Raw genomic sequence first — 26,045 nt, 5'->3', positions numbered from 1 at the left:
TAATCAATATCTACAAGTAATATCCTTTCAAAGTGTACAACATGTGCTTTTGTGGCCTTGCCCTAATAGCTAGCAATTAGCAAATTAGCTTGAATTTGTCAAACCTGTTACTGTCAGGCCTGTTACTTTTGTATAGTAACAGGTTTTGACATGTGGGGTAACAGGGATGACATAGATTAGGTGTCACCTGCCACACTGTTTTTGTATTAACTATTTAAATAGTTTTAACATTATTGTGTTGATTTATATTTTATTTTATATTTGCACTATACACTTTTACAGATGATAGTAGTATGCCATTAAGTGCAGCAGAAAAGCAAAGGCGCTACCGTGCTCGCCGAGATGCAGATCCTGAAAGAAGGGCAAAATACCTTCAATGGGAGAAGCAGAAAAGGAGGAGAGACAGAGAGCAGGAGAAGAAAAAAACATACAAGAGTGCAGCGAGAGGGAGCAGAGGATACAGCGAAGAAAATGGAGAGCAGCCCAGGCAAAGTTTAGGGCAGCTAAAAAGGCAGCTTCAGTTGCACTCAGCAGCCTGTCCACACCTCCAGTGAGCCCAGAACTACAGCCAGATCGACAAGAAGCTGGTCCTTCAAGGTCAGAATAGTAAAAAAATAAATAAAAAAATGCTATACATACACAGACAAACAGTATAAGCAGTGCAATGAAGCATGGGACAATGCATTCTAGAATAGACATAGAACAAGTACACTACACAAGATGTAGGCTGCATCCGAAATTACATACTCTCTTGAATAAGTAATTACTTCATAACCGCTAAAAAAGTATGTTTTATATAGTATGAATGTGTGTAGTATGAATATAATCTGGTGTGTCCTGTCATCCCTGTTACTCTGGTCAGTCCTGTTACTATGATGTCAATCCTGTTACTGTCATTAATTTCATAAAAAATATAAAAATTATATTTGAAATGGCCTTCCAAGTTTTTCCATTGTAACCCTATTTATATTGTATTTTTGACAAAGCCCTTCTTTTAATATCTCTCTTGTAAAAATATATATTTTTCTTAATTGACATGTGATCACCCTCCAAAATTTGTATGTTCTTGGTCATCTGAATGACAAATATAAGATTGAAAAAAAAAATCTAAATTTTGAAACAATTCAAGTGAAAAGAGGGACTAAAATACTGCTCATATATGTGAAAACTATAACATATTTATAATTAAAACTATAGTATATAGTAACGCATGTGTCTGTAACAGGCATGACAAAAATATCAAAACATGAGGTAGATAAATAGTCATAAAATAAAAAATGACATAGCCTGAGATGGCACAATACGATTTCTTGTTATTTTATGCTGTCTTCATTTAATGGATATTTTAAAAAAATTGTTTAAACTTATTTTATATTTTAATTTTTCAAAGTTGAAAAGGCACTGATTTCGTGGAATGACCCATGTATGTATGTATATGTGTGTGTGTGTTGTCTTTGCATTCTTTCTTGTGGCTCAGTGACACCAGAATGAAAGGCTCATTAGTATGCAGCATTAGCAGGTATTTGTCTTCAGGTGTGAATTAGGACATTATTCATGACCTTGATGGATCATTCACGCCCATCTGCATATTGCCTTTCCAAACAAAAAGTGTCTTACAAAATTTAAATCAATCTATTGTTTAATGTGAACGATTAGCCCGGATGATTTTCAGATCATTTTGAAGTAAAAACTCTAGGCGACATCATCCATTAGTCAAAAGTATTGTGGGAATATGTGAAGTTGGTCGTTTGTGGTCTTATATCAGAAAATTTAAGCTTGAGTTTTTTTAATAACCATGCATAAATAATATTCTCTCAAAAATGCAAACATGTGCATACATGTTGCTCACATATTATGATAGCCATGTTCGTGCTAAATATAGTGTAATTACACCTTTGCCATTAATATGTTTATAAGCAACTGAAAAAAATACAAATATCAGGGCATGTCAAAACATCTCAAGGACCCCAAAAACACCTTAGACCCCAGAGGGTTAAACCTTTAATAGTTAGTAGTATATGAGTTTTTTTTTCCAGCATCTGACTTATATTGTTCCTATATATATTATAAGTTGTTCTTCTTAGCTATGCCTGATTAGTAAAGTTCTTTAACCCTCTGGGGTCGGCAATCACGCCGGCGTGATCTGCTCGCTTTTTTTCTTATCAGTGCAAAAGAGATTCAAAATACTCTGTTGGTTTTGATCTTACATTTAAGTGTTTTACATCATTCGATCCAGTTAAGTTTCTATTTTTTTTTGTATACTCGCAATAAAAACAAAGTGTTGTGTCTTTCGCCAAATAAAGAAAAATAAACATGATGCGAGTTCTGCCTTCTCTCTGTCAGTGAAGTCCATTCTGAAACGCGTCCGAAAATGAACTGTAACTCAGCGATACTTGTTACTCAGGAACGAGAGATTTGTCTTTATGAAGCTAGAATTCTCTTCTTTTAAATGAAGTAATTTATATAAAAAAGCACACATTCTTAGTTTATGTAATCCGTTTGAAACCAAGGAGAGGCGCAGTTTTTCGTTCTCCCTTCATTATTTTTAATGAGCTGAGGCCGACACGCCCCCCCGCGCTATTCACATGGTAATAGTTTAGATCAAGGGTCGGCAACCCGCGGCTCTAGATCCGCATGCGGCTCTTAAGCGCCGCCCTAGTGGCTCCCTGGAGCTTTTAAAAAAATATGAAAATGGAAAAAATATTTTTTCCATATTTTTTCACACACCGGTGTGATCAGTTTTGGCTGGTCCCTGGAGTGTACGATCACACCGGTGTGATTAGAATGGTCAGTGCATCATGTGATCAACTGCTAAATTCAAACGTGCTTTGGCGCGTTGGCTGGCGCCGAGCCAGAGACGGACGCGCTCAGTGCTTGTCATATCACAACTATTCAGTGTTTTCAACCACATAATGGTTATTTTAGGTTTAAGACATTTAAGAATCACATAAGTACTAAAAAAAACAATGAATTTGATGTTGTAAAATATACACTGATGTCTATGGAAGCGGCAATAATAATCCTTTATATAAAAAGACGACACGTTTTTTTCATATCAGATACACATTGTGTAAGTAGCTTTACATTTTACCCTATTCTTCTCCCAGTTCACCAGCCACTTACTTTCATGTATTTCGGGAGAAGTGGATGAATTGACGTGTTGTAAATCCAACAGATAAGTTACAGCTCAACTAACGCGATCGTTATAAAGGTGTTTATACAACAAAACACATCCACATGCACATATTTGACAATCGGAATATCAGTGTTTCAAACTAAATGTGTAAACATTTTTAATAAAAAAGGAAAAATTACATGAAAGCAGATCATCATTCATTCAGCGCTGTGTCACGTGACAAGCAATGACGCGTAACCATGGAAACAATAAAGTGACAGATTCGAAACAAAGGTCGCCTTGCTCATTACCGGTATGTATTTGTAGCATACTTATCATTTTGATACTAGGGGGCTAATAAAGCTAATATACACACGAACAGCACGTGTTGCCTTCATTATAAGGCTTATATAAGGCTTTTAATTTTTTGCGGCTCCAGACAGATTTTTTTTTTTTTTTTTTTGGTCCAATTTGGCTCTTTCAACATTTTGGGTTGCCGACCCCTGGTTTAGATGATCTATATGCATCGCACACGCCCCCGATCAATGCCATGAAAAAACACGCAGTTTCTCGTCAGATTCACGGATAGTTCATCGCGTTTTGAGGATGGCACGCTTCTCTAGTAACGTCGTCCTCCAGATGATTATGGACAGCAAGGAAGAATTCACCTTTTCCTCAGAGAAAGACCGCATCAGACGGAGAACGGCTCCATTTTCAAGAGCGAATTGATCCCACAGAGGACACAAGTTCGAGTAAGTTGTTTAGTGTTATATAATTCTTTTCTGATTATATAGAACTCATGTGAATTTTCAGACTATATTTTGCTTAGTTTTGGTTAGCTTGTTTTGACATCTTACAGGAAAGATTGCCTTACAATATCCCTAACATTCGTATATGGTCGTGTAAACTGGTTCAATGTGATATTACTCTCTAAACATATTTGTATTAGGCTATATTTCACTCCGTTTTGATTAGCTTATGACACTGATTATCATGCTAAAAATACAGACTTTTCCGTAATGTAGCTTATTTGCGAATATCTGCTTAGGTGTAAATATGATTTCGTGCAAATATATTTCAGCCTCCGGTAAAATGTGATAGGTCTATAAATACTAGACATATTTTTATATATAAATGTTCGGTTTTGGTTAGCCTATGACACTTATCTTGCTAAAATAGTGCCACAGATGATTGTGAATACAGGTGTAAATGTTTGAAATGCTGTAAATGCGTGCGGTCTATATGGCCATTAACAGCTCGCGGTGACGCGATCTATGGCCCATAAATAGATATTTCTCCGTCCTATGGGCCATTAACTGATATATAGACTACATGCATTGTGCGTCCATACCCATTAATTGCCCATCTTTGGATAATGTATGCTAACAGTTGTTTTTATTATTTTAGGAATTTGTCTGCATCACGCTCTCCTTCTCCAGCAGAGGGACACGCAGGTGTCGTTAAGTTCTCAATCGAGAATGATAGTAAGTGCACAGACGTAATATTTTACTGATGAAATGTAATTGTGTTTACATCGTCATAATATACAAGTAGGGCCTACCTATTCTTGTGTGAAATTACAAAAACTGTTGTCTTTTTTTAAATCCATGGCCATTAGTGATGATAATAATACAGTTTCTTTGATTGTGTTATCAACAGATGTGACAATGAACATGTCCAAGCACCGGTCCCGAAGAGAGCCAAGGCAAACAAGCAACAGGTCCAAGTCCACCCTGTCATGTTAAACCGAGACTGATGTTGACATGGTTGCACAGACTGCGTGATTCCTGCCCGCACGGGAAACTGGACCGCAACTGAGCTCTGTTGACTCACATTCGCCCATGAGCCCGTTTGTAACAGTATACACTACCTTTCTTTCTTTTTTTGAAAGGATGTGTTAAGTTATATTGTTAGGGAAGATGTCTATTTTGAATAAATGCTTTTCTTTTTAATCAGTGAATCCTGAAAAAAGTATCACAGGTTATAAAAAAATATTAAGCAGCACAACGGTTTCCAACATTGATAATACCTGATTATCAGATCATGATATTAGAATGATTTCTGAAGGATCATGTGACACTGAAGACTGGAGTAAGGATGCTGAAAATTCAGCTTTGATCAAATAAATTATATTTTAAAGTATATTAAAATAGAAAATCATTATTTTAAATTGTAATAATATTTCACAATATTACTGTTGTTTCTGTATTTTTTATCAAATAAATGCAGCCTTCTTCCAAAAATATTAAAAATGGTAATGTGTCCAAACGTTTGACTGGTACTATATGTTTATATATGAACTGTAGCACTGTGGTCTTGTGAGGCACAACATTTAGTTCCTCCACATAGAGGAATTACAATAAAAACAGATTAAAAAACAAAACCTTTGAATGTCCTCTCATTCTCAGATTCTCCTCTCTGCCTCACAGCACCGTGATGGGGCATTAGCCATTGATGGGGGAGTGTCTATTGTCTCCCCTCATTCATATTCATGGCCATCAACACCCCTACGCATAAAGCAGTGCTGGCACAAAAACTGACTTGCAAAGTTTAAATCGTTATATTGTTGTTTTGTGAAAGAGTGATCAGAATGATTTTCACATCATTTTGTAGTAAACATTCTAGCCTACAAGAATGGTAATTCAAAAGTCTTGTGCCAAACTATTCAGTATGAGTTATATGGGCTCATTGCAGTGACACATTTTTTCCCAAAACTTACTAACCATGCATAATATTTTTTTTCTATAAAATGCAAACATGTAACTTCCATTTTGCTCACATATTATTGTAGCAGAGTTTGTGCTGAATACAGCAGAATTATGAGTTGGCCAAAGGTATGTTGTAAGTTGCTGAGATAAGCACAAATGTCAGGGCATGTCAAACCTCTCAAGGGCCCCAAAAACCCCTCAGACCCCAGAGGGTTACTGTTTATTATTTAAAGGTTGCAGCCTTTGTACATACAGCATGTGACTTAGGCCCACTGTTACAATTTGTGGAGTTCTTCAATATTTAACGTTTAAAATTATTATTATACTGTTACAAGGAGTAAAATGTATTATTTAAAGGCTGTATTGTGTTGTTTCATTGACGGAAGTTCTAAAACAAACACGCACGTTTGTACGGATGTTTTAGCATAATTTCTTTGTTTTTGTCATTTCTTAATTTTTACATAAAATATAAATTAACTAAGGTACAGAGGCATGCGGGTGGAATATATTTGACAGGGTCGATATTTAAAGTAATTAAAATAACTTGAGGAAAGAATGCATTAAAGGAAAAGCATGATCTTCAACATTCTTCATACTCTAATTCATACATGCAACAAACTTATTTTGCACCAGCCAGAACATACGCTCTAAAACGGTATAAAGTGAGTTATAAATATGATCATGAACATGTTTGCATGCATCTCTATAGCACGCAGTGTGTTTATCGTACAATATATACGCGAAAATGAGTTTTTACGTGCATATGATACGCAGTTTTCACCTGCATTTGATACGCACTTCATTGCGTTTAATACACACGCACCCCACACCACTAATTCTACCCAAACGTATAATACACACGCACCTCACACCACTACTAAACCTACCCTAACCAACCCATGCGTATCCTATGCATGTAAAAACTAATTTTCGCGTATAAAGTACACGATAAACACACTGCGTGCTATAAAGACGCATTTAGTCCGATCGGGTTGCATGATCAAACGTCGTCATTGACTGTGTTGAGCGTCTGAGATGTTTTCTCTCTCGGTTCACAGGTACAGTGAAGTCGACTTTCTGTGTCATACACATTTGACTTTTGTTTTGAAATCAGATTTTTACTGGTGCTGGTTACAGTCGCGCACATCAGCAAAGCGCGTCCAGTGAAACACTAACAGTACTTCACGTTATATTTATTTATTACACGGATTTATAAAGTATAAAGTACATAACCTACCCCCAACACTGCTCACATGACACTAGAAGTGTGACAGCTGGCTTTCTGGGGGTGTGCACTCAATGTTTATTGTATGTCAAGTTTAAACCAACAAGGTTTTTAAACCCATCCAAATAATAAGAACTGCAATGTCATGTGAGCATGATTTGTTTGTTGTATCTGAAGCTTGAATGGTAAAGGCACAGCCCTTTTCTGGAAATCTTTAATGAATAATTCTGTCTCTTGTCTCCAGTACTGGTTATTATCTCACCTGGGGTTGAAGATCTCTTTTGCATCACTGAAGGTGACAGGGAGTCTCATGGATTCAGCACTCTTCATAGACACACAGCTGGGCTCTGGAGATGTTGCTCTCTGGTTCTGAACAACATCTCCCTCCTCTCTCTCCTCATAGTGACTTGATGTTCTCCTACAATTTAATCACGATTTTCAGGCCTTTAGAATCACTGACAACATTAATGATACATAAGTGGAAAATAATAAACAATTCTAATAAACAATATCATTTTTTAATGCCGAATTTTACACAATCAACAAGAATCCTTGTCCAACCACAATCCTTTTCTGGAAAAGGGGGTTGGGAAGTAGCAGGTTATTTTTCATTTAAAGAAACATTTATGCCCAAAAATTAGCATTTATAGCATGGTTATCTGCTATGGTCTATGGTTATAGCAATAAGTTATCTGTAGCGTATTTTGAGCTGAAACTTCACATACACATTCTGGGGACAACTGAGACATACTTCTTGTAAAAAAAAGGGGCATAGTAGGTCGGTTCACCCAAAAATTAAAATTATCCCATAAGTTACTCACCCTCAAGCCATCCTAGGTGTACAGGACTTTCTTCTTTTAGCAAAACACAATCAGAGTTGTATTAAAAATACCTTGTCTCTTCCAAGAGCGTTTAAAGCATTAACTTTTGCCTGTCATGATTATATTCACTGTCGTGTGCTGCCACCTACTGAATGTACCAGGTCACAACACATTTTAGTTGACTTCAATAGTATGGAGTAGTATAATGAAACAATGTAAACAAAAAACTCAAATGAAGTTGGGACATACTGTGAATTATATGCCATAAACCACAAAGTCTTTAAAGGCAAAATACGGAAATCATCTCCCAGCCAGCAATGACATGTGAGGCCCAGATGGGTTAAGTACTGGTTCCATGGTTACCGTGTGGGCATGGGCTTTGGCTGGGTGAAATCAGCGGGTCCCATGTAGGTTTTGTAGTATGAGTCCCACATAGGAAGCCCATATGAGCTGATTACATGGGCCCTTAAGGGGCAGGCATGGGCCAATTGGGCATGGGTTTGAACTGAGAACACATATGGGTCCTGCATAGCATATTTATGGGCCGAGTGGGCATGGGTTTGAACTGGGAATGCATATATGGGTCTTGCATGACATATTTATGGGCCAAGTGGGCATGGGTTTGATCTGGGAACACATATATGGGTCTTGCATAGCATATTTATGGGCCGAGTGGGCATGGGTTTGAACTGGGAATGCATATATGGGTCCTGCATATAATTTTTATGAGCCAAGTGGGCATGGGTTTGAACTGGGAACACATATATGGGTCCTGCATGGTATATTTATGGGCCAAGTGGGCATGTGTTTGATCTGGGAACACATATATGGGTCTTGCATGATATATTTATGGGCCGAGTGGGCATGTGTTTGATCTGGGAACACATATATGGGTCCTGCATGGCATTTTTATGGGCCAAGTGGCCATGGGTTTGAACTGGGAACACATATATGGGTCCTGCATAGAATTTGGATGGGCCAAGTTGCCATGGGTTTGAACTGGGAACATATGGGTCCTGCATGGTACATTTATGGGCAAAGTGGGCATGGGTTTGAACTGGGAACGCATATATGGGTCCTGCATGGTCCAGAATCCAGAATGCTGCAGCAAGAGTGGTCTTCAACGAGCCGAAGAGAGCACACGTCACTCCCCTCCTCCAAGAATTGCACTGGTTGCCAGTTGCCGCTCGCATCAAATTCAAGTCATTGACGTTTGCCTACAGAACAATCACTGGTACTGCTCCCCTGGACCTAAACTCATTACTTTAGACTTATGTGCCTTCCAGAAACTTGCGCTCTGCAAGCGAACGGCGTCTTGTGATGCCATCACAAAGAGGCACAAAATCTCTCTCTCAGACCTTTACCATGACTGCTCCCTGCTGGTGGAATGGTCTGCCTAACTCAATCAGAGCTGCTGAGTCTGTAGCCATTTTTAAAAAACTACTGAAGACCTATCTTTTTCGACAGCACTTGATCCAGTAACACTAACTCTTTCTCCTCTATTCTATCTTTATAAAAAAAAAAAAACTGCATTAGATTGAACTGCGAAGGGTCATAGCACTTACATACTGTTGTCCTACTGTTAGTTTAATCGCTTCTATTGCTCTCACTTGTAAGTCGCTTTGGATAAAAGCGTCTGCTAAATGAATAAATGTAAAAATGTAAATGCATGGTACATTTATGGGCAAAGTGGGCATGGGTTTGAACTGGGAACGCATATATGGGTCCTGCATGGTACATTTATGGGCAAAGTGGGCATGGGTTTGAACTGGGAACGCATATATGGGTCCTGCATGGTACATTTATGGGCAAAGTGGGCATGGGTTTGAACTGGGAACGCATATATGGGTCCTGCATGGCATATTAATGGGCCAAGTGAGCATGGGTTTGATCTGTGAACATATAAATGGGTCCTGCGTGGCATATTTATGGGCCAAGTGGCCATGGGTTTGAACTGGGAACGCATATATGGGTCCTGCATGGTGCATTTATGGGCAAAGTGGGCATGGGTTTGAACTGGGAACACATATATGGGTCCTGCATGGCATATTTATGGGCTGAGTGGGGATGGCCGGATGGGTTTGATCTGGGAACGCATATGGGTCCTGCATGGCATATTTATGTGCTAAGTTGGGTTTGAACTGGGAACACATGAGTCCTGCATGGCAGAGGTGCAAGGTAACTATGTAGGCCTATTGAGTTATGTAATTACTGTACAATTTTTAGTAACTTGTAGTAACTCTACATGTAGGCTAATCAAGCATGTTGAGATTGAGTAATTGTAACTCAATACATTTCAAGTCACGCTAGTCACAAAAGAACAAACATTGCATACATGTAGATCTTTTGCCAAAACAATCCATCAGTCATTTTTGTTAGTCGTGCAGAAAATGAAAAATTTAACTTCTCAAAAAATGTAAAAAACATCAAAATAGGTAAAAGTTTACGCTTTGTGGAATTATGCTGATTAGTGGACTCTCAGAAAGGTTGCAGGCCTACCGTAACACTTCAAATAATAGCCCAGTCCCAGACGCCTGTCCCTTGGTGCAGAAACACATATTTAGACAAATAACTAGGGATGCTCGATATTATCGGCCGATATTGGCTTTAAAATTGAATATCGGTAAATATCGGTATCGGTTTTTGAAATGGTTTAAAATGACTAAAGTATGTCATTTTATACCTTATTGGAAAGCTTGTTTTCTCTCAAAGCGAATGCAGACAAAATTTGGGTGTTATAGGTTGTGGCCAACCAGCATACAGGGTTTGTAGAGTAAATAAATTCTTGAGCAGGGAAGATCTAAGCCCCAATGAGTGGAATGAGTTGAATTTTTGTTCTTGTGTGGCTATTTGTTTTCAGTTTACCTCAGACAAATAAATGTTCAGTTGGCATCTTCTCTCGAAGGGGTAGGCACCGCACCCCAGCCTACCGGTTGCTGGCTATAGTCCTTCAAAACATTCAAATCCCCAGTATCAGGGAGTCATGGAATAGTGGGCAGTAAGCCTATAAACGATCATATGTTTCGGTATCTGTATCGCCTAATATCGGTATCGGAAATTAATCATTGGACAATATTGGTATATCGGATATCAGTGCAAAATCAATGTCAAGCATCCCTACAAATAACCCCATACGGTTATCCACATCCCATAGATGCCTGTCCCAATGGTCTATTTGGTCAAATAAAACTCCGGGATCCTATTAGAAGTTTTACGGTACTTCATTTTTGAAGATGAGGGCTCACAGACAGCTAGTCCCTTTATGGACATGAATATGATGCATTTATTATTACCTCTTAGAAAATTGTAATTCAGTATTTGTTAGAAAATGAATTGCAGGAGGCCTCATCATCAATCTGTCTTCCACTTCTGTGTTGTTAGATGTCCTTGGACCAAGGAGTAGCATGTGTTTCTATTAAGGTGTAGCTCATACACCAACAATTGACTAATGTGTTGGCTGTAAAAGGTACAGTAGATCTGTTTGAGAAAAAAATGAGGGGAAAACACTTGTTTTGTATCTTATCAATTATTAATGATTAATAGATTGTTGGCGTTTTAACTTTTGGTAAAGGAAAACACACATCCAGCCCTAGTCTGGAGAAGTGACGGTGACATCAGTGGTTAAAAGTAACTAATACTAGTAACTGAGTCTTTTTTAATATTTTTTTTACAAATTGTACTTTTACTTGAGTATTTCTCTAACACCAGTACTTTTACTTGTAATAGAGTAATATTTTAGCAAAGTAACAGTACTAACTACTAATTTTCAGTACTCTTTCCACCACTGCCTGTTATGCACACAACACCTAATTAGGCTCATTCAATGAAGCCATCGAAGCAGTTCTTCTCTCACATATCCTTTCATTTACGAATCTTACTGTATTTAATTGTTATTTGGTCAGGCAGTTTTTAGGACATCTATAAGGGGCCTGTATGCAAAGGCCTTGTTTCGCGCTCAAAACGTTAACAGTGCATTCGGAAAGCACTGCTGCTAGCTGTGACTTCGAGGAGAACTTCATATCAGACATTCACAAATTGAGGTAAGTTGAAATATTATGTTGCCAGAAAAATAACACTGCAGATTGTACAGTGGTCTATATTTTTGGTTTGTGCTGTTTAATCTGATGTAGCATCTAACCAAAAGGAAAAACAGCGGGAGAGGTTGGACAATAATGAATATATCACGATAGACTTTTATTCAATAACGGCCGATATTTCGATATACATTAGTATATGATTACAGCGTTTCACTAGCCCCATTTACATGTAGCATTGTATTCCGATTATAACCAGTTAAAAATCCAATCAGAAAATGCTCCATGTGTAACGATCACCGGCTGGAGTGCCCTCGAGAGCCACCAGAGGGTGCTCCACAATAGACTGATCACTTCCTCACGAACTACATTTCCCATACTCACTGCCCGGACTCATCAGCACTCATCTCATTCACCTGTGACACAAACACCTGCAGCTCATCCACACTCACCCATATAAACCTCATTCACTCTCAAGTTCATTGCGAAGTATTGCATTGCCCCGGCTTTCAATTTCTGAGCGTTTTTCCTTTGTTTCCTGAACTGTTACTGACCTTGGATTGTTTATATCGACTTCTGATTGTTCTGCTGCCTGTCTCGACCCGGATTGTTCATTGGACTGTGATTCCTGCTGCCTGCCTCGACCCTTGCCTGTTAGCTACTTCTGCTCTGTGATTATCCCCGTTGTTCTGTCTGCTCCTGATTTACCCGGCCTGTTGACTATTCTAATAAAGGTGCAAATGGATTCTTCTGCGTCCTTCACATCATTACACCATGTCAACACCTCAATCGGAATAAAAATGCTCAAACCAATTGAAAAATCAGTCGGATTGAAGGGGGTGGAATAAACTTTTTCATGAACCGATCAAACGAAAAATTACACCATGTAAACGAGCTGATCCAATTACTTTGAGTGTATGTCTTTCTGCGCATGCCTGGTTTTGCACCGGATAATTCTGTCAGCTTACATCAGCATTAAAGACTTTTAAAATAATTTACCTCAAAACTCACTCATGCTTGAATGCCTTCTGTTTGTGATCCGATGTGGATTCATCACCGTATACGGTATAAATATTTTTACCTGATGCAAAATATGCTAACCATTACCATAGTAAACATGGTAAATAACGCTTGAAGAAATCAGACAAACCATAAAGGTGATCATAATCCTGTTTTTATTTTATCTGTCAGTGGCCTGTAAAGCAACTTTTTTTTCGTGAGCTTCCTCTGTTTTTCTAACTGAAAATAAATATAAATTCTAACTGTCGCTTATACTGGGAGAGGGTGCTAAGCTCATCAGGTCGTATTTTTGGTGGCATGTAGAAATTATCATTCTTTCTAAATGTGATGTAAATACAGGTCCTTCTCAAAAAATTAGCATATTGTGATAAAGTTTATTATTGTCCATAATGTAATGATAAAAATTTAACTTTCATATATTTTAGATTCATTGCACACCAACTGAAATATTTCAGGTCTTGTATTGTTTTAATACTGATGATTTTGGCATACAGCTCATGAAAACCCCAAATTCCTATCTCAAAAAATTAGCATATCATGAAAAGGTAGCCAGACCTTGGGGGACCTGCGGAAGCAGTGGACTGAGTCTGGAGTAGAAACATCCAGAGCCACCGTACACAGGCGTGTGCAGGAAATGGGCTACAGGTGCCGCATTCCCCAGGTCAAGCCACTTTTGAACCAGAAACAGCGGCAGAAGCGCCTGACCTGGGCTACAGAGAAGCAGCACTGGACTGTTGCTCAGTGGTCCAAAGTACTTTTTTCAGATGAAAGCAAATTTTGCATGTCATTCAGAAATCAAGGTGCCAGAGTCTGGAGGAAGACTGGGGAGAAGGAAATACCAAAATGCCTGAAGTCCAGTGTCAAGTACCCACAGTCAGTGATGGTCTGGGGTGCCATGTCAGCTGCTGGTATTGGTCCACTGTGTTTTATCAAGGGCAGGGTCAATGCAGCTAGCTATCAGGAAATTTTGGAGCAGTTCATGCTTCCATCTGCTGAAAAGCTTTATGGAGATGAAGATGCTCACAGTGCCAAAACCACTGGTAAATGGTTTACAGACCATGGTATTACTGTGCTCAATTGGCCTGCCAACTCTCCTGTGACCTGAACCCCATAGAGAATCTGTGAAGAGAAAGTTGAGAGACGCAAGACCCAACACTCTGGATGAGCTTAAGGCCGCTATCGAAGCATCCTGGGCCTCCATAACACCTCAGCAGTGCCACAGGCTGATTGCCTCCATGCCACGCCGCATTGAAGCAGTCATTTCTGCAAAAGGATTCCCGACCAAGTATTGAGTGCATAACTGAACATAATTATTTGAAGGTTGACTTTTTTTGTATGAAAAACACTTTTCTTTTATTGGTCGGATGAAATATGCTAATTTTGGGGATTTTTGGTTTTTCTTTACTTTTTTGCCAAAATCATCAATATTAAAACAATAAAAGGCTTGAACTACTTCAGTTGTGTGTAATGAATCTAAAATATATGAAAGTCTAATGTTTATCAGTACATTACAGAAAATAATGAACTATCACAATATGCTAATTTTTTGAGAAGGACCTGTATGTCCTGTAGCTAGGCTACCAAATAAACAGAAACAGACGTGACTGAATAAGTAAGTGAGAGTTATCTCGTACTGCGTCGAAGACGCTACGGGAAAGATTCTTTCTCGAGATATTGAAGCCAAAAATTAATCCTTAATTTTGTAATAATGTAAAACGCTTTGCAGCAGCATACAGCCACAGGCGGAACAGCTTGCACGCCTATTGGCTGCTCTGCAGCAAAAGCAGCAGCCTATGCGAGGCCTCTCATGACGCTTGACCCAATGAGGGCGCTTTGCGCCCTCTGCGTCACGTCCCGCCAGAATGGGCGTGGCCTAGGCTTATAAATGCAGCGGCTGTCATTCTCTGATTTTCATCTCTTCAGAGGAAGCCTTACTGAGAGGAAGCCGCCACAGCCGTCGAGAAGCATCACTGCAGGACGTGCCTTCTCAACTAAAGCCGCTGGTTGACATCTCGCCGCCTTCAGCTGCCGTTCCCTGCATCGCTATCTGGCGTGGAATATATCCTTTCAGTAGTGTGTGTGTTCGCCGCTGCGTCACACATTTTTTTCCACTACTAAAAGAGCCGAGCGTCTTTTTAAAGATGCCTCGCAACTCCTGTGGCTCGTGTAGAACACCACTCGGCGACGGGGACCACCATGTGATCTGTGTTTCCTGCCTGGGTGAGGACCACGCAGCTCTAGCTCTCACTGTGAAGCGTTGCCTATGGCGACTCTGAGGACTCGCCTGGCTTCGTTCGCTGAAGCTGCACTTCCGCCCGCTACAGTGCCGCGCCGTAAAAAGCGACATGCTCAGCGGAACCCGGAACTTCCCTCCACCACGAGGAGCTCGCCGGCGCTGCCGCCGCGTCCGTTATGGACGATGAAGGGGAAGCCGCATCTGTGGAGGACGACTGCTGTTCTCTCCTCGCTTCGGATAGCGAAACCCTCAGGCACTACCCAGTGTTGTAATGTAACGGAGTACAAATACTTCGTTACTGTACTTAAGTAGAAATTTCACGTATCTGTACTTTACTTCGCTATTTAAATTTATGTCAACTTTTACTTTTACTTCACTACATTTCCTAGATAAAATGTATACTTTTACTCCGCTACATTTCCACTAAACATCTTCGTTACTCGTTACTACAAAATAAAATGAGAAGAAATGTGGGTTTGAGGTTTGGCGAATCACTGCTCCTAGATTGCATTACGCACGCTCTATTTCAGCGTAAAGCTTGTTTGTTGCCAAAGAAGGAGGGTGCAAAACTGAACCCGCCATGGAAGCGCGAGCCGCGGCCGCGCGCGAATCCCAACGCGACGCTTCACGAGATAAGATGCAAGTGAAGTGGCTAAACTAAACCGCTGATTTACGATAGAAGTTTTAAACGACCGACATAAATAATCAGTTTGCAAAGCTCATCTTCTGGAAGCGGAGATTTACAGGTAAAGATAAAGAGACTGAGAGAAGAAGAACGAGAGATGGAGATGAGAGAGGAGAGCAGGTAGAGCAATAGCCTTTTGCATACTGTGCCCAGAATGAGAATAACTTTATTACAATGGATTCCTATTTAACACAGATATACATATGTGTTTTGCCAATGACAGTGGAAAAATAATATGCCCCTGAACCCCCTAGCAAGATCACTTTTGGGACCTCTGTATTTATAAAACCCTGTGTACGGCTATTGCACTGAATATAACATTATATTTTTGAAAAATACAATGAATTATAAGGCTGTACAGAACAGTGCACTATTGCAGACTGATTTTTTTCTTAGTAGAGCAGCTAACTGAAAGTACATGCAGTGGGAGATAAACGATAACACAAGTACAGTACAGGCTACAAAACACAAACAACAACAGGTTGTACCAGTTAATAGTATGCCTAGTATAAGAAATCCACAATAAAGTTCACAATCAAAGTTAACCGCTTCCTCAAAAAAAAAAAAAAAACGTTTTACTTTTACTTAAAATACTTAAGTACATTAAATATCAGAAAATTACTTTTCATACTTAAGTACAGTATAAATCAGATACTTTAAGACTTTTACTTAAGTAATATTCTAAAAGGTAACTTTTACTTCTACCAAAGTCTTTTTCTAGTACCATACTTTCTAGTACTTTATACAACACTGGCACTACCCGAAGCGAGGGGTGGGCGCTACCCGAAGCGAGGGTACCATCTAAAGCCTGCCGCACGTCTTCAGCTTTAAACAATCGCACCTACGCCCCCGCTGGACAAGCTGCGTCGGCATTGCACACGATGGCGGTGTTACAGATCCTCCAGGCCAACCTTCTCCATAAGCTCGACGAGGAAGGCCCGGAAGCGATCTGCGTGCCGGATTTACGGAGCACCACTAAATCCGCTGCACATGCCATCGGGCGAAATATGGCCTCCATCACCGTGGCAGAGAGAAATCTTTGGCTGACGCTCTCTCAGAGCGCGCTGCGTTCCTCGACGCTCCCATCTCTACTGCTTGCCTCTTCGGATCGTCCGTCAAGGATTTCGCGGATCGATTCGCCGGGGTACAGAAAACGTTGCAAGCCATGAGACACTTTCTGCCCAAGCGCCCCAGCTCTGCGACAGGTCGCCCTAAACAGCCGCCTGCCCGCACTCAGGAGCGACAGACCCGAGACCGCGCTCTCGCTCAGCTGGACGCCGCCCTCCGCCGCTCACAGATTGTGATCAAGCCAGAGGCCTCCACGCCTTCCTACCCCCCTAGGAAAGCGACGGTGTTCAAGTCTGCTGCGGCCGGATTTCCACCAAAACTTTTCGCTCGCACAGTTCCAACACACGCGACCGTGCCACTGTATTCTGCAGTCAACAAACCGGCATCACGGCCCGTTTGCCTGCACACAAACGCCGTTTTTACGGCGACCCAGATAAATCTAAAAAAGAGTATTTTCTGGTGGCCCAGCCACGGCCGATGGTGTAATGTGTGTAACTGTAATGCCCACAACTCAAAAAACGAAACCAATGCATGGTCAGTCAGTTCTAATAGACAGTACTCCCAGTGCTATAAATGTGCCCGCTGTCACGCTCCCACATTTATTCCCAGACATGACGAGCCCTATGGGGCTCGCCCCGCGCGCTCTCTCTCTCAGCTGAGAGAGCTGAGCGCACGCGGGCTGCCCGCTCGATTAAGCGTGGGAAGCGTGCTGGAGACCTTGTGAGATCGAAGAGGATCGGGAAGTTTCCAGTCATCGGACCAACTTCTTCGATGGCGGAGGCCGTGGTCGTGAACCTGAGATGTTCATACATTGTGCCTGTCTTTCCGTCTTTGGCGTTGATGCCTCAGTTTTCGCGGATGGTTTACGTAAGGCGACAGTCTGCAGCTCGAGGAGTTATTCATCGGAATCTTCGCTCTTTACGTGACGGGAGTCCGGTAACATTTTATGATTCCTCTCTGCAATCCTCTTCCGATACCACTCCCACTCCAGTGACAATGGCGTTGATTAACGCGAGATCTCTGGCAAATAAGACCTTTATTTTGAACAATCTTTTTCTTTCTCATGAACTAGATTTTTTATTTATTACTGAGACTTGGCTTAATACTGGAGAAATGACTTCTCTCTCTGAACTTTATCTACCTGGTTGCAGTTTTTTTAGTACCCCTAGGTCTGTTGGCCGTGGTGGGGGTCTTCCAGTTGTTTTTAAAGACAAGTTTAAATGTAGACTTTCACCTTATGCGTCTTGTTGCACTTTTGAATCTCAGTTAATTACACTGAATTCTTTTAAATCTGTGTTATGTGTATTGATTTATAGACCCCCAAACAGTTTTCTGAATTTGTATCTGGTATTGTCTCTTCTTTTGACAATGTGCTGCCCTTCAAAGCCCCTGGTCAAAGAATTTTTAAATTTACTAGTCATTAGATTTTTTACAAAGCGTTTCTGGTCCAACTCATGAACGTGGTCATACGCTTGACCTTGTATTATCTCTGGGATTCTCTGTTGATAACGTGAAGATTGCTGATACTGTCTTTTCTGACCATAAGGCCACATTTACACATAGTCGGGTATTTAGAGAAACGAATATTTCTCCCCCTCCGTTTTCAATAATAACATCGTGCACACAACCCGCATAAATACGCAGTCGAGCGCCTTTATAACTATGCTAAACCTATGGGCGGCAGTGTAGCGAGAAGGATAAAGCCATGCAAGCCAATCAGAATCCTCAGAATCGACAAGAGAGAACCTAAAACCCCGTTTCTCCCAGTTGACACGACAACATATAACCGGCGTTTTCAGAAATCTCCACTTTGGCCGGAGTTTTTAGAAATGATCGTTTTCTGGGATAAAAACGGCGTTTTCGTGTAAATGACAGGCCAAAACGCAGAGAAATATCTGCGTTTTCCCATCGTGTAAACGGGGCCTAAGACTGTTATTTTCAATTCTAACTTTCCTTGTGTTGCGTCGGGTAATATTGTTCCTGCCTCGGTTTCATCTCGCATACTCAATCCATGCACAGCTAGTAATTTTTCAGCTGGTTTTAATGTCTCTTCTTTTTTTTTCATTGACTGAGTCACACTCTCCCTGTATGGGTTTAGAAGAGTTGGTCGATCAGTTTAACTCTTCTTGTTTAGAGATTTTAGATGTTGTGGCTCCTGTCAAAGTCAGGGGAAAAAAGTTAAATCAGGGCCCTGGTTGAATAGTACTACCCGTGCTCTTAGGCAGGAGTGTAGGAGGGCTGAACGCAAATGGGTTAAAGATAAATTACAAGTCTCTTATGAGATTTTGAAGAACCGTTTGAACGAGTATCAAAGAGCTGTTAAATTGGCTAGATCAAATTATTTCTCTGTTATCATCTCCAGAAACTGTAATAATTCTAGAGTACTTTTCTCCACTGTAAATGCAGTTCTTCATCCTACTGCTACTCCTTCACTCACTCCTTCCGCTGACATGTGTGAAGAGTTCTTAAACTTTTTTATTGGCAAGGTTGATGGAATTAGATCTCAGATTTCTTCTGTTGGGAATGATTGTATTGCTTCTTTTGACCCTTTGAACCAATTGACCAGTTTTATGCCTGTTTCTTTGCAGCAGCTTAATGATATAACTGCTCATATGAAGCCCACCAAGTCTCCTGTTGATGTGCTCCCTTCTTCTCTGTTTAAGAAGGTACTTGATTCAATTGGCCCTAGTATTTTGTCTATTATGAATATTAGTTTGTCATCTGGTGTTGTTCCGGTTAATTTTAAGCATGCGGTTATTCAGCCCCTTTTAAAAAAGAATGGCTTAGACCCCTTTGACATGAGTAGTTTTCGTCCGATTTCAAAATTGCCTTTTATTTCTAAGATACTGGAAAAAATTGTGAATGCACAGCTTAATGATTTTTTAATGAGGAATAACATTTCATATAGATTCCAGTCAGGTTTTAGAGCTGGTCATAGTACAGAATCCGCTCTTTTGAGGGTCTCTAATGATATACTACGAAGTGTTGATTCTAGAAACCGTGTTGTTTTGCTTTTGTTAGACCTTTCAGCGGGATTTGATACGGTTGATCATAACATTCTCATTGATCGTCTTAGGGATCAGGTTGGTATTCAGGGCTTAGCCCTGAAATGGTTCTCTTCCTATTTGAAGGATAGGACTTTTTCAGTCAATTTAGGGGATTATTCTTCTTCCGTTGCCCCTCTTGTGTGTGGGGTTCCACAGGGCTCTATACTGGGACCAATTTTATTTTCGCTTTATATGCTCCCTCTAGGTTCGATTTTTTTAAAATTTGGGATTCAGTATCATCTGTATCCGGATGATTCTCAAATTTATTTACCACTGAAATATGGGCATAAATGTGCAATTCAGTCTCTTCATGCATGTTTGGCCGAAGTTAAGTGTTGGCTTGCGAATAACTTTCTCCAACTAAATGAGGATAAGACCGAGATGATTTTATTTGGAAATAAGGGTTGTGTGGCTGATGACTGCCTGGGGTTGTTTCCTGGGAAAAAAACTGTCTAGCGTGAGGAACCTTGGTGTCATTTTTGACTCTGAGCTTAAATTTGACCGGCAAATCAATGCTGTCGTTAAGAATAGTTTCTTCCATCTTAGATCAATATCTAAATTGAAATCTATCCTTTCTTTTGACGATATGGAGAAGGTTGTTCATGCCTTTGTGTCATCCCGTTTGGATTATTGTAATGTGTTGTATCTGGGTGTGAGTCAGGCTTCACTCTCCCGTTTGCAGCTTGTTCAGAACTCAGCTGCCAGACTTTTAACGGGTACTAAGAAGAGAGAGCACATTACTCCGGTGTTAATTAAACTACATTGGTTACCCATACAATATAGAATTCAATACAAAGCGTTGTTGTATGTTTTTAAGTCTCTGCATGGTCTAGCACCTGAGTATGTTACTGATTTAATCATTCGCTGTCAATCCAGTAGATCTCTGCGCTCAAACGACCAATTATTTCTCATGGTTCCACGATCCCGTTTAAAATGTAAAGGTGATCGGGCTTTCTCTGTTGCAGCTCCTAGGCTCTGGAATAACCTTCCTCTGTCTATAAAATCCTGTCCTTCGTTGGGTGCTTTTCAGAGTGCGCTTAAAACGTATTTGTTTTCTTTAGCATTTGATAACGCTTTGTAAGTTGTGTATGTCTGCATTGTTTTTATGTTTTTATTTTCTCTTTTATACCTTCTGTACAGCACTTTGGTTCCACTTGTGGTGTTGAAAGTGCTTTATAAATAAAGTTGAGTTGAGTACTTTGAGCCGAAATAGCGAAGCTATTGAGCAAAGGGGCCATAGAGCCTTTATCTCAAGCTCAGAGCGAAGGGGGTTTGTACAGCAGATATTTCCTGGTGCCAAAGAAAGACGGGGGTCTCAGACCCATTTTAGATCTGAGGCAGGTGAACAAAGTGCTTGTGAAGCGCAAGTTCAGAATGCTCACGACCAGAAAAATCCTCACGCAGATTCGCAGAGGGGACTGGTTTATGTCAATAGATCTGAAAGACGCGTATTTCCAAATACAAACTGCGTCAAGTCACAGGCGATATTTGAGATTCGCCTTCGAGGGCCAGGCTTATCAGTATACAGTCCTCCCGTACGGCCTGACTCTAGCACCTCGTACATTTACAGTGTGCATGGACGCGGCGCTGGCACCCCTGAGACTCCGATTCTGCAGACGAATTCTGAATTACTTGGACGATTGACTGATTCTAGCCCAATCGCGATCAGAGCTTGTACAGCACAGGACCATATTACTCGAACACCTCAAGGTTTTAGGTCTTAGAGTCAACTGGGCAAAAAGTTCACTGTCTCCCAGTCAGAAAACATATTTTCTGGGCACAGAACTGGACTTGCTGTCCATGATAGCACAGCTGTCACCACAGCGCAGGCTGGGTATTCTGCACATGATAAAAACTTTCCGCGGCGCTCCATAGTTCCGCTCAGGAAGTTTCAAAGGATGATGGGTCTTCATGGCCTCAGCATCATCAGTACTACAGCTGGGCCTGCTTCGCATGCGCCCGCTGTAGTTCTGGCTAAAAGCCTGAGTGCCGCGCCGAGCATGGGTTTCCGGTCTTTGTCACCTCAAGGTCGATCAGGAATGCTTGTCAGCTCTGAAACCATGGAGTGCGACCGACTGCTACCAGTCAGGTGTAAGCCTGGGGACTTCCTCAAGCGTGAAGGTGGTGTCAACGGACGCATCCACCTCGGGCTGGGGAGCGTTGCTCGAGGGCAGACCGTTCTTCGGCCAGTGGTCAGAACGGGAAAGGCTCCCACACATAAACTGCCTGGAGATGTTGGCAGTGGACTACGTGTTGAGGCGCTTTTGTCCCTGGATAAAAGGACATCACGTCCTGGTCCGTTCGGACAACATGTCAGTGGTGGCCTACATAAATCGCCAGGGCAGTGTCAGATCCCGAAACCTTTACAGGTTAACGGAACGCCTCCTGGTTTGGGCCCAGCACAATCTGCGCTCGCTGAGAGCACTTACCAGGGCGCCTGAATATCGGCCCAGACAGACTCTCACGGAACAACGTTCCTACAGGAGAGTGGTCTCTACACCCAAAGACAGTACAACTGCTGTGGAAGACATTCGGCAGAGCAAAAGTAGACCTGTTTGCATCTCAGGAAAACGCTCACTGTCCGAAATTTTTCTCCAAGAGCAAGGACGCGCTGGCCCACGTCTGGCGCCGCTGCCCGCTCTATGCTTTTCCCCCTGTCTCGCTTCTACCTCAGGTATTGGAGCGAATCAGGAAAAGCGGATGCTCAGTGCTACTTGTGGCTCCGTTCTGGACAAACCAAGCTTGGTTTCCAGTACTGATGCAGCTGACAAGCACTGCTCCATGGCCGATACCAGTGAGGAGGGACCTCCTCTCTCAGGCCAGGGGCTCGATTTTGCATCCTCGCCCGGAGCTCTGGTCCCTACATGTGTGGGCCATCAACGGGTACCCGCTAACCTCCCAAAGGGAGTATTAGACACATTCGAGCAGGCTAGAGCCCCGTCTACTGGATGGCTCTATTCCTCTAAATGGTCTGTGTTCTCTGGCTGGTGCTCAGACCAGGGCGTATATCCCCTGCAGTACGGGGAAACAGAGATTCTCTCCTTCCTATAGGAGCTGCTGGATAAGGGTAGGACCACATCCACGCTCAAAGTTTACGTGGCGGCTATAGCAGCGCTTGTCAATCCAATGCTTGGGCCATCAACGGGACAGTATTCAAGACAGTATTTCTTCTGGCTCTCGCTTCAGTGAAGCGTGTGGGGGATTTACAAGCGCTCTCGGTGAGAGCGTCGTGTATGGAGTTCGGGCCTAATGACTCTAGAGTCGTACTAAAGCCGAAACATGAGGGACTTACCCAACACACCGTTCAGGGCTCAGGTTATCTTCCTGTCGCTCTGCCGCCCTCTGAGGAAAAGGACGACTGTAGCTTCCTTTGCCCGGTTAGGGCGTTAAGAGCTTACGTGTCCCGCTCCGCTGTTTTTAGACAGACGGAGCAGCTCTTTGTTTCGTTCAGGGACGTTCCAAGGGACTAGCTGCGTCAAAACAGAGCCTGTCCAGATGGGCAGTGGATGCCATAGCGCTAGCCTACGCATCAAAAGGACTCCCATGCCCATTGGGCATCAGAGCACATTCTACGAGGGGCATGGCCTCCTCGTGGGCTTGGTCTAGTGGAATCTCGTTGCAAGATATTTGTATGGCGGCAGGCTGGGCCTCCCCGTCTACATTTATAAGGTTTTATAACGTAGAGGTTCCCACCTTGCAGGCCAGACTACTCTCGGTCTAAAACAGACACATATGGTGTTTCTGCCCCGTTTTGTTACGGCCCAGATTGCCAAGCTGTTTTAAGCATCACTCACTGACAGTTATGTCTTATGAGCAATGTATTGACCCACCATATATATTTATATACATATATATGTTAAAAATGCCCCTTGGGGCACTACTTATAAAAGGATTGATGCTATTCTAGCCCCTCTTTCCTGGAACTCTATGTGAGTTTTTTCTGGTGATCATACACTATGTATGCCCCGGGCGCGCGCGCCCTTGGGTCTCTGGTGTCGGGTCTCAGCATGCACGGCGTTTTGCACTAGGTTCCCGTAGCGTCTTCAACGCAGTACGAGAGAACTCTTGTAAGAGAACGTACTCGTTACTAACGTAACTTCGGTTCTCTCTAGAAGAGGAACGAGTACTGCGTCTCTGTGCCGTGTCTGCATCACGCTCTGAGTCGCTTCGGCGATGAAAATCAGAGAATGACAGCCGCTGCTCGGGCATTTATAAGCCTAGGCCACGCCCATTCTGGCGGGACGTGACGCAGAGGGCGCGAAGCACCCTCATTGGGTCAAGCGTCATGAGAGGTCTCGCGGAGGCTGCTGCTTTTGCTGCAGAGCAGCCAATAGGCGCGCAAGCTGTTCCGCCTGTGGCTGTATGCTGCTGCAAAGCGTTTTACATTATTACAAAATTAAGGATTCATTTTTGGCTTCAATATCTCGAGAAAAAATCTTTCCCGTAGCGTCTTCGACGCAGTACTCTTTCCTCTTCTAGAGAGAACGTCTCGGTTACGGATGTAACCCTCGTTCCCTGAGTAGGGAACGGAGACGTTACGTCGAATGACGACGAATGGGGTTTGCTTAGAAGCCTATCCTCTTCGAATATTAATAAAACGAGCCAATGGCAAGCAAATGCCATGGGTCTGCTGAATTTGCATAGCGTAACTCCGCCCCACTGTGTGGGTATATAAGGAAGTGAGCCGGCAACATGCAGATATGTTTCTTCGCTGAAGGAGCCAAGCTGAACTCAGGCTGTTCCAGCGGTACAGCGGAAGTGGCAGGAAGACGTAACGTCTCCGTTCCCTACTCAGGGAACGAGGGTTACATCCGTAACCGAGACGTTCCCTTTCGTTGTCACTTCGAGTTACGTCGAATGACGACGAATGGGGTTCCCAGTCCAATCACGCCACCTCGGCTGTCTTCCAGTGCCCTGCGTAAGTCTGAGCTCCCTGTCGTGAGACTAGCACGGACGAAGGACTCCTACTTAACACAGGAATACCAAGGTACACTGGGAAGCATATCACAGTGGAAATATGCAATCAGTGCCCGCCCGAAGGGGGGGGGGGCTTAAGAAAACACATATGACCCGGAGGGGGGTGCATACGGAGAACACTGGGGTGTCCAGCCCGTAGGGTGGAGTATTTCAACCCCAGGGGTGGCAGACTGGCTTGCCAAGGGAAAGACACATGCTCGAAGGAGGCTTACAGTGGAAATACACACGTGGGGGTCGCCCAGCGGGGGAACCATGCACATGGAGGCACCTAGCCAACGCGAAAGCTGCCGGAGGCATAACTCTGGCGTTGACGTCAACAGCGCTGGAGGAACTCAGGGCTTATCAGGCTCACCTGAGGAATATCGCACGTATCCAGTCCGTGGAGTGGAATGGCGAGCAAGCGAAGACACCTGAGCGGGTCCTAGCACCGGCTGGTTGAAGCGAGTACACAGGAGGACACTGGCTCCACTCGGAGATTATAGAATCTGGCGAATGTGTTGGGTGTCGCCCAGCCTGCAGCTCTGCAGATGTCTGTTAGCGAGGCGCCATGCGCTAGATAGAGCCCAAGAGGAGGCCACACTCCGGGTGGAGTGGGCCGTCACACCAAGGGGGCACGGTCGACCTTGCTGCTGGTAAGCCAAGCAATGGCGTCCACTATCCAGTGAGACAACCTTTGCTTGGAGAGAGCCTTTCCCTTCAGCTTCCCACCATAACAGACAAAGAGCTGGTCTAAGGTCCTGAAACACTGCGTTCTGTCTACGTAAGCACGGAGGGCGCGTACTGGACAGAGCAATGCCAAGGCTGGGTCTGCCTCCTCCAGGGGCAGCGCTTGCAGGTTCACCACCTGGTCCCGGAAGGGAGTGGTGGGAACCTTGGGCACATATCCAGGCCGGGGTCTCAGGATCACGTGAGAAAAGGCCGGCCCGAATTCCAGGCACGCTTCGTCTACAGAAAATGCGTGCAGGTCCCCTACCCTCTTGATGGAGGCCAAAGCAACCAGGAGCGCTGTCTTAATTGACAGGAACTTAAGGTCCACTGATTGCAAAGGCTCAAAGGGAGCACTCTGCAGGGCATTTAGTACCACCGAGAGGTCCCAAGAGGGAACGAGA

The 26,045-nt window shown here is 42.6% G+C and overlaps 2 protein-coding genes across 2 annotated transcripts in view; one reads left to right on the top strand and one right to left on the bottom strand.

Moving 5' to 3' along the window:
- Positions 1–26,045, top strand: part of LOC307004726 (uncharacterized protein) — a 284,714-nt gene that overhangs the window by 12,971 nt on the left and 245,698 nt on the right. The window lies entirely within an intron of this gene.
- The window catches only part of LOC307004696 (protein NLRC3-like), a 78,600-nt gene that overhangs the window by 30,973 nt on the left and 21,582 nt on the right, over positions 1–26,045 (bottom strand). The window contains exon 3 of the mRNA XM_079624102.1: positions 7,311–7,466. Within this exon, the coding sequence (XP_079480228.1) occupies positions 7,311–7,466 (156 nt within the window). The remainder of the gene's footprint in view (positions 1–7,310; positions 7,467–26,045) is intronic.

The sequence above is a fragment of the Phoxinus phoxinus genome (assembly GCF_949152265.1).
Source record: "Phoxinus phoxinus genome assembly, chromosome: 9".
NCBI lineage: Eukaryota > Metazoa > Chordata > Actinopteri > Cypriniformes > Leuciscidae > Phoxinus > Phoxinus phoxinus.
The sequence above is the reverse complement of the archived record's forward strand: the minus strand, read 5'-3'. Positions and strand labels throughout refer to the sequence as shown.